General features: G+C 45.5%; 1 protein-coding gene across 5 annotated transcripts in view; it reads left to right on the top strand.

The window, feature by feature from the left end:
• The window catches only part of TBC1D30 (TBC1 domain family member 30), a 54,324-nt gene that overhangs the window by 15,139 nt on the left and 26,817 nt on the right, over window positions 1–12,368 (top strand). The window contains exon 1 of one of the 5 annotated variants that reach the window (XM_074572448.1): window positions 7,595–8,111. The exons of 3 other annotated variants lie outside the window; for them this stretch is intronic. In XM_074572448.1, the coding sequence (XP_074428549.1) occupies window positions 7,952–8,111 (160 nt within the window). In that variant the 5' untranslated portion in view covers window positions 7,595–7,951. Of the gene's footprint in view, window positions 1–7,594; window positions 8,112–12,368 lie in introns of those variants that run through there. One more of the 5 variants, XM_074572437.1, reaches the window with a different exon arrangement.

The following is a 12,368-nucleotide window of genomic DNA, read 5'->3' on the forward strand; positions in this document are numbered from 1 at the left end:
GGCAATTATAACTTTAGAGTTGATTTATACAGTTGAACCAAATTAGAAAATAAAAAAACACACCAGAAGACCTTGATGCTGTCGTTTAATTCTACCCTCCCACCCAAATTTTACAACATGAGAGGATCCATCCACTTACTTATCTATCATTTTTCTCTGGTTAAGAGCTTATTGGAAGCATTTGGGACATAGAAAGCTTCTGCAAATTCTTTTTTCACTTTTATTTTATTTTTACTGGGTGTTCTTTTGTCCTTTTGGAACATGTTTATCGATAAGTGTTCACATGAGTGCTAGGTGCCTAAGCTTCCATTATGGTCATCGCAGATCTAGTCAATGTGTTGCTCTCATTGCTTTAATATCCAAAGCTCTTCACAACCTACTCTTCTCTGTTGTCACATCCTTGTCACTTCTTGCTCAGTACTCAAGGTTAGCTCATGCCTCCTACCTCCATCCCACGCTTCACATTTTAAAACAAGCACCTTCTTAGTTTCTCCCCATGTTGGTAATTTCCTTGTAGATGTTTGGCCATGTTGAACTTGAGTTGATTAAAACCTAATCCCTCATCCCTCTTATTGACCTTATGCTACCTCATTGTCCTCCTTCATGTGTGTCCCTTGGTACTCGTCTTTGCCATGAAGCCTACAGAAACACAATAGCACCTCTTACATTAACACTGCTGTCCACCATGCTTTCCAGTATCATCTTGCTGTCTCCTTGTGCTCCTCCATATGCTGATGTGTTTTCTTTTCTCTTATTGCTTTCTTTTAAAGCAGGCAGTCTGTTTTTTTGCTGTGCTTGTGCAACATCTATTACCATAGTGCTGCAGCCCAGAATTAGGATTTATGGGCCCTGCAGTGAACACAAATAGTTTTAAGAGAATATCAGATTTACTCAGTTGTGCAAGTTTGTTGTCCTCTGCTACTGGCTTAATAAGGGAACTAACTTACTCCTGTCTCGTGATCAAGCAATATTATATTTAAACCCCTTTTTGTTATTTGCCTGGGTAGTTCCAAGTTATATCTCTGCCTTGTCCTTTCCGTGCAGCCATCGAACCCTATGTTAAGATCAAGGTTTCCACATCGCATCTATTTTGTAATGTCAGAGTAGGTTTATTCTTTTCCTTCTGCGATATTTGAGGTGCCTCTGATCTGTGGCATATGACGTTTAAAAAACATGACTTGGTTTCTATTTTTCAGGAATTCTTTCAATTCTTCTCTGTTAAGCTCTGGGAATAGCCGCTTCCCAGTGATGGGCCTGGCGTGAAATAGGTCACCGTTTGTTCTCAGCCCATTGGCACTGGTTGCTGTCACTTGTGTGCTAAGGGTTGCTGTGTTATCAGCAAATTTAATTCTTCCATCCTCAAAACCAGTTTTGCCTAGGAACTCCAGATGCTGCAGAATACTAGCTTTTTAATGGTGTGATGGTGAGAGTCGGTGGGGAGAGTTAATTTGTGATGTAAAGCACTTGAATATTAACATATTCCTAGCTTTCAGTGTGATTGTGTTGTAGGGAGAGGTTTAAGAAAAGCTTGTGGATTACTGCTGAGTGGTTTTCTAAAGAACTTGGGAAAATAGGGTCTTTGTACTGTATTGGATTGTGCGTAGGTCTGGCAGGCAAGTGCATGCAGTTCTGCTGTTGCTGCCTCAGCCCCGGTACCGTACAGATGTCAAGTCTTTCTGCACCTCCCTCATTCATGGAAACAGCTATGCCTTCACAAACAGAGAGAGGTTATAACCAGGTTCAAGGGGGTTACAGGCGCATCCGTACTTCTGTTTTAGCAACCTGTGATGCTTTTGAGGGCTTTCATATTCTCACCCACATGATTCTATTGCATAAGCATCTCGTGCCACGCTGAGAACAACCTACAGATTGAGGGACTGCAGTCAACTTTACCTGCACTGACTCACCGGCTGCGAATGGGGTGCCTCCCTAGACGGGAAACCGGTCATTACAGCTCCATCCCATTGTGTTGTAAGCTGCTAGAAACTGCTTTCACAACTGATTTACAGATGCCTTCATTACAGATGTATGGTATTTCAAATGTTTTCACTGGTGATGTAAAAGTTTGGCATGCTTCTCGGGTTGCATCTTATCTGCCAAAAATTTCAAGAAGCAATATGGTTATGAATATTGTTCAGCTTGTAAATACACTTGATAGGTGTAACTGTCCATTGCTCCCAAAAGATAAATTACAACATGCATTTGTGGGTAGCTGATGTTGAGGTGAAGGAGAGCTGGCTCTATTGAAGGGACCTTCTCTCTTTCTCTGCCTTTCTCGACAGTCGTCGATCCTGTCCTAGTGTCTGCACATGTGTAGTACCAAACACAGGAGTGGATGGTGTGTATGGGAAGGAAGGAGCAGAGTGACAAAAAAACACTAAAGATCATAACGAAGAATCTTGAGTCTGAAGTTCTCTCTTGGCCAAATCCTGATTGTGATAAGCTGAAGGATCATGTAGTGTGTATACAGTTGTGCACTTTTTACAGGAGCTCTTATAGCAGTAATAGCCTTGCAGATTAATTTCCTGTTGAAAGATAGACACTACGCTAAGCAGTGCTATTTTAATGATCAGTCCTCAATAGATATGGCTGCACAATGTGCAGGCAATATTCTCTTTCAGGCATCTTAGCTGTAAACAGGGCCCCAGGGCCAGAGCACGCCCTCAAGTAAGAGAATACTCCAGATACTCTCAAGTTTGTCTTAAATGCTCCGAGAACAAGTGGGCTGTTTTAGGGCTTCCTTCAAGAGAAGGTACTGTTGATGAGTACTTACTATGTTGTCAGTTTTTCAAGGGAGGAATAAGTAAGGCGGCTATGAGCCTGAAGCCTAAAGGAAGAGGAAGCATTGGAGTAGAATTGAGCGCCTTTGGATTTTTTCCTGAGCTCTGCTGCACACTTCCTGAGACTAATCATTTCAATCTTAGTTTTCTGTTTCTGAAAATCATAGATGTTATTTCCTGTCCATTGTGTAGTTTATATTTGCGCTGCATACCTTTGTAGGCAAGGATTGGCTCTGCTCTTTTTGTCTGTGATATCTAATATAGGACACAGTGAGGTCCTGACCTCTTTTGTGACATTTATGTACAAAGTGATACAAATGATGACTAATGCAGTGGAAAAGTTTAAAATATTCATGCTGTGTTGATGAGACTGTGGTGTGTCAACATGCTGCACTATTTTCCTGGCTCCTGCTTGTTGAAAGTCCGTAAAATGAACCTTCTCTAGGCACAAATACAGTAGCAAAACTTAATTTTTCTGTTGGTTCTGGAACCATCCTTTGTCCAGCAAAGACAACCCTGGATGAATTGTTTGAGAGCAGAGACCAGCTTGGTGGCAGAACTGAATCTGTTAGTCCAAAATAACGTTTCTCCTCCTGTATGACACAGATCTGTCCACTCTTACCTCTAGACTCCGTCCTCATGTGCCCTGCAACTGTGGATACGCAACATAAACACTACGAGCTCTGTGCTTGGTGGTCCACACAGTAGAGCTAGGTGGTAGATCAGAGCATCTGCTCACCTGCAGTGTCTGAGGCAGCAAGTCGGTAGCAGAGCCTGTAGAGCAGCGCTGGGAGTGATGGAGGTGATGCTCTCCTTGTGGGCTGAGGTGGGAGGAGCACTGGGCTCTGCCACTTCATGGGCTCTCTCATTCAAGGACACACACCGTAGCATCGCTGTAGCACCTCTACCCTTTCAGTGCCAAAGACCCAACAAGCCAGAGGCCCCTTTTCAAGCTGTCAGAGGTGTCTCCATCTTGCGCATTGGAGGAGTGTGAAACTCCAGGTGGGTCATGCTTGTTTTTAGGCTTTTAGGATCAAGCAGAAGGAAGTGGAGCTCTTTTTAGCTTGGGGGATGTTTAATAATAGAACACATATAGAACCGGGTAGGATAGGAATTTTGTGCTCCAGTGGTGAAGGTGGGTTAATGCATTTAACTAAATGTATTTAAAATAGTTTTGCCTCCTGGGAGAAACTAAAATTGCCTCATCCTTTCTTCCTTCCAAAGTGGTCGTATTTCATTCCATGTGTTTTCTCTTATACACTACAATTTGAAAGTGAAATCTTTTCTCTTTTGAAGCTCATGATGAACTAGAATGCACAGCAGAACATGTATTTGGTACAGGTTAAAAAATTTCTTGATTCGCTAACTTCTGTAGAGCTGTTTGAAGCCAAGTGGTAATTTGGTTATGTTTTCTGGTTACATTTTGTGGACTCCTAAGGGTACTATATGGAACTCTGGAGCTTAGCAGACAATGGCCCAATGATGTGGTCAATACAATAGGTTTTGCCTTGTGGTGGCAATAGATTTTTTTTTTTTTTTTTTCCCCTCATCCTATTGATATATACGTGCTTTCTGATATTTGCTCTATCAGCAGCTGGTGTAGTGACGCTGCCTAAACGTAATTTCTAAAATGCTTTTGGATGAAACGTATGACAATATTATCATACAATATATTTATTATAATACAATCTTTTCATGGGTATGTGTTGCTTAAAGTATTTTTGCTAACACAGGTGTCCAGCAGCGTGGCAAACAAGCTTTCTCCCCAAACTCTCACTGTTTTACTGGGATGTTGTCATGCGAATCAGAATTAAAGGAGGTCTGTGAAATAAAGGGGAGGATGGGGAGCTCATGAAATGCATTGACCCAGCCGAACATGTCTTACCATTTTTAGCCTTGTGATTACATTCAGTCTTCTTTGCACACATCAGAAGAGAACCAGTGAGCTGTGCCTTCCATTAATCCTGGGTTTGGGTAGTTAAAGCTCCATGCAAACAAACGTGTCCTTTTCTTTAACAGCAAGATCAGGCTGTGGCCCTGTTTCTGCTGCTGTTCCTGTCACTGCCCCATCTGCTTGTGCTCGCTCTCCCTTTCTAGCTGCCTGACCTCTACCTCATTGTCCCAGTGCAGACAGAAGAGAAGTGGGTGATGAATGACAAGGTTTAAGGTTAATGGGTTTGGTTTCTCTGTGTCAGTACCTGGCAGTGATCATAGGATCGATCACCGTACGGCTGACTGTAACAATCGAGCAAGGTGTACATGTGAACTACTACTTCTTATGAAGTATGCTCTGCCTTAAAAAGGCATAGTTAGCAGGTAGTGGTAAGACTGCAAAGAGATACCAAATGTAGGGGTAAGCTTTTTCAGAAAGCGACTCTGTTGTGTGGGAGGGAATAAATGAACTACGGCGGGCGGGGGAAGCAAATTCTCATGTTGAATATTACAAAATATCTGGAGCTGAAATATCCGGGCTAGCCAAAACGTTTTAATTTTGTTTCTCAAATCTTTTCTGAGTGTCATCTGTCTTGTCAGTAATTGCAGGTGAGGGCTTGTGGACATGGGAGACCTCTCTGCAATTGGTGGATCAGTCTAGATTCGTGATGACTGGTGACATCTTTGGGTTCAAAATTGTTGCATTTTCACCAACTTGAAACTATGGTGATTTGTCTGTGAGCTGTAGTGTTCCATATACTTTGAAATTTCCCCATTGTTAAAGACTATTTACAGCTTAACAGTGGCAAATTTATACAAGATGCTGACATGCCGTGTCATGTTTGGATGTCTGCAAGTCCAGGGAGTGGTGCAGGACATGCCTTGCCACAGGCAAATTAGAGGCTTTGTCTGATCAGTGGTTAAACCCCAAACTTTCCTAAAAGATAGGCTCTTACCCTTAAGATATGGATATGTATATGTATGCTTAATGGGAGGCTTATCCGTGTCTCTAAAACCCATTTGTGCTAATGATCCAGTGAGTCATGAGACCCATTAGTATGGCTTGGCTTCTTCATTTTGTCTCCTGGAGTTCTTTTTTGCATTCTTTTCTTAAGATTAATTTTGCATTAGTTGTCTGGCATGCGGGAAGATGTCCTTAATGGTTTGCTGGTCTTCAGAAGTTGCCATGTCCCAAGTCACAGAATGATTGTCCTGATTGTTTCCATTTTTCTTATAGAGTGACAAAATGACAATTAGGAGAAATAGCAATAATGAGGACGCTTCGAGAGCTGGTTGTCCTCATCAGTTAAATACTGATGTCTTTCTTAGAGCTGATTTGCAATTGTTTAAAAATTGAAGGTAACGTATGATTATGTTCAGTTTAGTGGGATTACTGATTCTCACTGTATGGATAATGAGTGCTTCCTGCAACTTTGGCTGTGGCTTTGGGCAACGGTATGTGGTGTGTTGGGTTAGCTGGTCTTGAAACGATCCAAGAGTGATGTGGTGCTATTTGCGTATGGTGCTTAAGGAAGAGGAGAATAATATTAGAAAGATTACATGGTTATTTCTGTATCTAAATGTTTCTGTTACAGTCACGTTGGTACAATCTGTACACCTAGAGAGATTAATTTATTTCAAATTTGATGCTTTAACCACTAAATCATCATCTCCAGCTGGCACTGAAATGAAGCGATTTGCATCATCTACATCAGCAGGGAAGTGTCACCTTTGTTAAAAAAAGAACCACCGACACACAGACTTAATTATCTATTCAGAGTGCAAGCTAGCAGCTCAAATGTAGTGACTTTTTTCCAAAACCAAACCAGATATTTAAAGAGGCATGCTCAAAAATCATGCTTCTCTGAAAAATTAACAGTAACTTCTAAAGATAGATATAACTGATCTCAAAAAAGGCTTGCTTCGGTGTTTTATATTGTGTATCTTTTATATAATTGGCTTCACTGCTTCTCTGTTGCCAGTTTTCTCCTATCTTTGTAACGTGGCTGAGAAAAACTTTTTAATAAAGAAACAAATTGTTGTTTCAAAGCTACAGATGTTGGCAGGTAGCCTCAGACTTCTCGTAGGTTTGTCTTTGAGCCCAACTAATGTGGTGTGATAAATCTGCTCTCCTTCCACTGAAGTGCTAAGTGGTTTAGATTGTAAAAGCTATCATTATTTCAAATACTTTTCCTTGTTGTAAATCAAACCACTAGTTTGAAATTCTGTATCAAACCCTTTTAAGATGCTGTTAGGTCAGATGGCACTGGAAAATGCATCTAATAAAATGCTGTTGGATAGCTTCTTTTAACTACTTAGTGCACGTATGGCACATCATTAGTAATAAGTGCATTTGCAGTTTAGATTCATAGAAAAGGCTGTTATTTTAGTCGAGGATGTTCAAAGTCTCTGTGACGGAGAGTCAGAAACCAGAAACTGTGCTGCCTGCTGGCTCGTGCTGCTGCTGGGGCTGTCCCTGAGCAGCCCTGGCTGCAGGTCCGGACCCCAGCCCACCCTGGCACTGAGATACTGTTACATCCATCGCTCTCCCCATGCTCCGTGGCCTGGTAGCGCTTGTGGGACCCCTTCCCAGGACAGCTTTTTGAGCGGGGCAGCGGGACACTCTGTGCGTGTCCAGCTGCGGGCCAGAATCCCCCGGGAGAAGTCTTTTTGCTGGATGTTTAGCTCACTTCATTCTGGGCAGAAATGTCAATATTGCCCCCTGTAAGAGCGAGACCTGTCAGCTTTGCCTGTGCTGGGTGGTCTGTGTGCAGCCCGGGGGGGGCTGTGCCGCCGCTGAGCCCCCCCCGCTGCCGCCTGGGCTGCCTCTATGTCTAACCGGAGCTGCTGCTGCATCCCAGGTGGTGCTGGAGGAGGAGGAGGAGAGGCTGCTGGTTTATTCAGGCGATGATGCTAGGATTGTGGGCGGGAGCAGCTCCTCTTTTTTTTTTGTTTTTTTTTTTTTTTCTTCCTTCCTTTCCCCTCTTTTCTCACAACCCCCCCTTTTTTTCCCTTTTTTTTTTTTTCCTTTCTCCTCTCCTTGTCCTCCCTCTTCTCTCCCGCACTTCGGCTTTGCTGCCTCTGCACTGCAGATCCCCTCTAGCCGGGAGAGCCGTTGCCTCTCCGCCCGTCCGGCCGCCTTCCCCGCCATGCCCCCCTCCCCGCCGCCCTAGGGCGAGCTTTCGGGTACTGCTGGCCAGCGCTCGCCGCGGGGCGGGGGGCGGCGGCCCGGGGCTGCCATGCGGCAGGACAGGCTGACGGGCTCGCTGCGGCGGGGCGGGCGATGCCTGAAGCGGCAGAGCTCGGGCGGCGGCGTGGGCACCATCCTCAGCAACGTCCTCAAGAAGCGCAGCTGCATCTCCCGCACGGCGCCGCGCCTGCTCTGCACCTTGGAGCCAGGTAACCCGCTATACCCCCCCGCACCCCGCCCCGGGCCGGGCGGCCGCAATCCCCTAAGCGGCTTAGCGGGGAGCTGAGGGGGGGAGGTTAAGCGGCCGGGGCCCGGGTCGCCGCCCTCCCCCCCCCGGAGTGGTGGCTCGGCTCGGAGGACGCGGCCGGAGGGGGATGAGGGCCGCGGGTAGGTGATGGCGAAGGGGGAGGGTGGCTGCGCCCCGGGCGCGGCGGCCGGCACCGGCCCGAGGCAAATGGCCGCGCCTCGTCGGCCGCCGCTGCGGCGCGGGCAGCCTCGGCGGGGCCCGGCCTGCGTGAGGCGCCGCGGCCTGAAGTGAACGGAGCGCGGCGGCGGCAGGGGTCCCGCCCGGGCTGGGCAGCGGGGCTTGCGAGGCTGTCCCGGGCTGGGCAGCGGGCGGAGGAGTCGGGCCGTCCCCGGGCGTCCGCGGGCCCCTTCCCTGGGGGGCTCCCCCTGCTCTCCCCAGCCGGCGGATCCCGGCTCCTTTCCCCGCTCCTCCCGCACAGCGTCGCCGCCGCCTCGCAGCGCTTTTGTGCCCGGTCCCCGCCGCCTCCCTCCCCTCCGCTCCCCGCCCCGGGCTCTCTCCTCTCTCCCCGTTCCCCCCAGCACGGCCGGGCCGCCGGGGCCCTGCGGTCCCCCCTCGGCCTCACCCAGACCCTTCCCGCTAAACCTACCGGCTTTCGGCTGCCGGAGCCCCCCCTCCCGCCCAGCCTTTGTCTGCGGCAGGGTGGTGTCTGAGTTCCCAACCTGCCGTTCCGATGGGGGCCAGGCATCGGCTCTGCGGCCGGTTTTATCTTCTGGATCCTGCTTCAGTACCAAAAATCTTTTGAGGAGCCGGTGGTCAGCAAACAACGCGTGTTTCCTCCAGGGAGGCAGGCTCTCAGCAGAAGCAGCAATGAATGGTCATTGCTGAATGATAGGTTCTAGTTGCCTGCCACCAAAATTTTGGATTTTTTTTATTTAAATGCAGTATTGGAAATTTAAATACAATTTACAATGTTAGAGCCGTCATAGCTAAAATGTTGTTGATATGTTGCCTAATCCTAGACATTTACAAAAACGTGCATGTGCAAGCCTGAGGTCTGCTGAAACACAAAGCAGTGTACGATTCAGTTTCCCATTGTACTAGCTGGGTGTGCATCAAGCACACAGTGCTGACTGCGTCTGTGTTTGAGATGAGTTTTGGGTGCTATTGTCAAATACGGTCTCAGTTATATTCTGGTATAGCTTTATGGGATTGCTGCTATCGAGGAGATTTCCTGACTCGTAATTCTCACAGACCCCTGCTCCTACAATAGTCTTCTAATATCCCAGATAATGATGTTACCTGGATAATGACATGCTTTTACTTACACTCGCACAAAGACCAGGGGAGATGATTGGAGGCATAACCACAAATGCCATGCTTTAAGAAAGCTAGGAAATCCCACTGGGTTGGGGTTTCCATATTGTTCATGTGTAAGTAAATACGATGATGTCATGCAGGATACATGCTTTCACAGAGCGATGGAGACAAGGCATCTAATGAGCCCTTAAAAAAATAAGCTGAATGAAGTTTCCTTCAGATTTTCTTATTGTCTGTATCAGCTGTCTGTATTGTGAAGTTTCTGCAGACTGTAGGTTTCAGATGTGCTTTGATACATCCCAGTGAGCTCTGGCTCTTCACAAAAGTGATTTCATGCAGACTTACTCAGAATGTTACTGTTCTTTCTCATTTTGGAGATGAAAACCTACATTTAGAGATAAATTACAGGGCAAGGCTAAGAATCTTCCTGAAACAACAAGCGACAATAAGGTGATAGTTTACATTGCTACTTTTTTCCCCCAAGTTTGGACTCCCACTGCACACAGAGCTGCTTTAGGCCTTTTTCCTTGTTTGTTTTCGATAAAATATTTATTGGCTTTCCATGGGAGAAATTTCAACAGCTGCTTTTAAGTACAGCCAAGAACCGACAGTGACGTGCTTTGTAAGTTTGAAGCTATGGCTTTATGGCTCACATATGTGCATCAGAACAGATCATCTTCTGTGCTTTTTCTGGTTTAGTATTTATGAAAAAATCCCATCCTTTTGTTTAATGTTGCTGAGGAGTGGGGATTTGGTTCCTTCATCCAGGTACTTGGCTGACCACAAGATTTTGGCCATGCAGTGGAAGCCTGCTAGGGTTTGGGAATCCTAGGGGTATAATCTTTCCTCTTACAGCCTTTTGCTGTCAGGAGTCATTGTGTATTTTACATGAAAAAGCTAACAGGACTGGATTTTGTGGGGCTTTATCTTTCTTTTTCTTTTTTTCCCCCTTTTAAAATAGCTTTTCTGCAGTGGTTTCTGGTGACCTCGTTGCAAGGGCATTGAACAAGCCTTATTTTGGCATTCCCCTACCCTGCAGAAATTTGACTGGTGCCAAACATAAGCACCTTTGCACGTGCTTGTATTTGTGGACCTAATAATTCCTATGTGTTCCCAGCATATTCCCGCTTACACGAGTTAATGTGCTTTTTAGGTATGAAGCATCAGTTGAAAGTGTATGAACTAGAGGTGATACTTAATATGTCAAGTGACACCATAGCCTGTCTGGCTTGATGTAAAAGGGCTGAGTTGTACTGACAGCGCCTACAGTCCCCGAGAGCAGGAACTATTGCTGCATATATGGTACATTTCTTCCAGGCTGTCCATGCAGAGGAACTGAGAAGAAACGTTCCCGTAAGGTCCCAAGAGGTCCTTTGTGCAAAGAGCATGTGTTTATGTAATGGAGAGGAATGTGGATGGAGGATTGACAAAAAGGGGAAAATCCAGTGAAAACTGGTGCAGAAAGTCTGTGGTAGGGCTGGATGGGCATGGGGTACTGAGGGTGGAAGAAGCTCTTGGGGAATCTAAGTTTGTGGGGAGAACGCAGCTGAATGCAGAATTAAAGGGAGCTGCTGGTAAGATACATCAGACGATGGAAGTGTAAGGGAGAAAAGACTGTATGTGGAAGAAGGCCCTGGGGAAAGGCTGGTGATGATGCAGGCAAGAGTGGACAGGATGAAAATGACAGGACCGAGTGGAGGAAAAAAAAAAAGGTATGTGCGGGGGTGGGAGATTTGTTAGGAAAAGGAGAATGATGGAGGTAGGAAGGTTTGGGAAACCAAGAGAGGCTGGAATAGGGATAGGCATTAATTTCCTTGAAGCTCTAAAGTCCAAGGACAGATGCAGTGAAGAGTGCAGAAACTGCACAGAGCAAGATGGTTCTTGTGCCAAAAATAAGTAATGGGCAATGAGATGCTGCTCCCAGCTTGCTGGTTGCATCCCTGCAGGTGTCCAGGGAAGTTCCTGGGTGGGTATAGCCTTTCCTAGCTCTGTCTGCGCTGTTTGTGTTGCAGCATTTTTTACTTGCTTATTTGCTGTATTTTTATTGAACAAGGTTGTAATATTTTAGGTTTAGGAAATGTAAATTCTTTAAAATGGATAGGAATGAGGAATCTAATTCCTGTATGGTCCGTGTCTCACTCTCCATGGCTCTTCTCCTCCCCTGTCACAAAACCGTCACATAATTTCATTTTGGGAATATTTCTAACTGGGAACAAATAAGGGGATGCAGACTCCGTGGCTTCTACTAGAGGTCACAGTGCATGGCCTGACCGAGAGGTTCCTTGCCATGCTAAAGAGAGAGCGCCGTGGCATCTAGCGTTACCACATAATGTTATTCTCATTTCTAGTAACTTTCACACCTGTCTTAATTGTCTGCCATGATTTAATAAACTTTTATAGATGGAGATTCAGGGGTCTCATTTCAGTCTCATTTAATCAAGAGAGACAGCTATCTGGGCCTCTTTGTGAGCTCCAGGGTCATGATGTTCATGTAAATGATAGATACGTTTAACCTTATTATGTTTTGTTTTATTGTGCTTGATCTTTTGCAGACTTGGCTGTCTCTGCTTGTATCTTTCTTATGAAATTTATAAGAGCGAAGTTGTTACTGGGGTCTCTAAGTCTTAGAAGACTGTGAAGTTATTTAGCATTTGGCTGCTGAGTTGGAAATTAATACATGATTATTTTGGAAGACTATTGCTTCTTTGCTACAAGGCAGTGTTAGATAACATGTCAATATCTGTTACCTTAACAAAAGGAGTTCTTGGTCATGATATCTTTTTGTATGTATTAGGGTTTTCTAGTACTTGCCATAAGACTGCTTGGGAATGAGACTCATTTTTTTCGCATTTACAGCAAACGTGATACAATTTCATCTTAGCAGGTTACTGGCATTGCTTTG

Source organism: Larus michahellis, chromosome 1 (assembly GCF_964199755.1).
Source record: "Larus michahellis chromosome 1, bLarMic1.1, whole genome shotgun sequence".
Classification (NCBI taxonomy): domain Eukaryota; kingdom Metazoa; phylum Chordata; class Aves; order Charadriiformes; family Laridae; genus Larus; species Larus michahellis.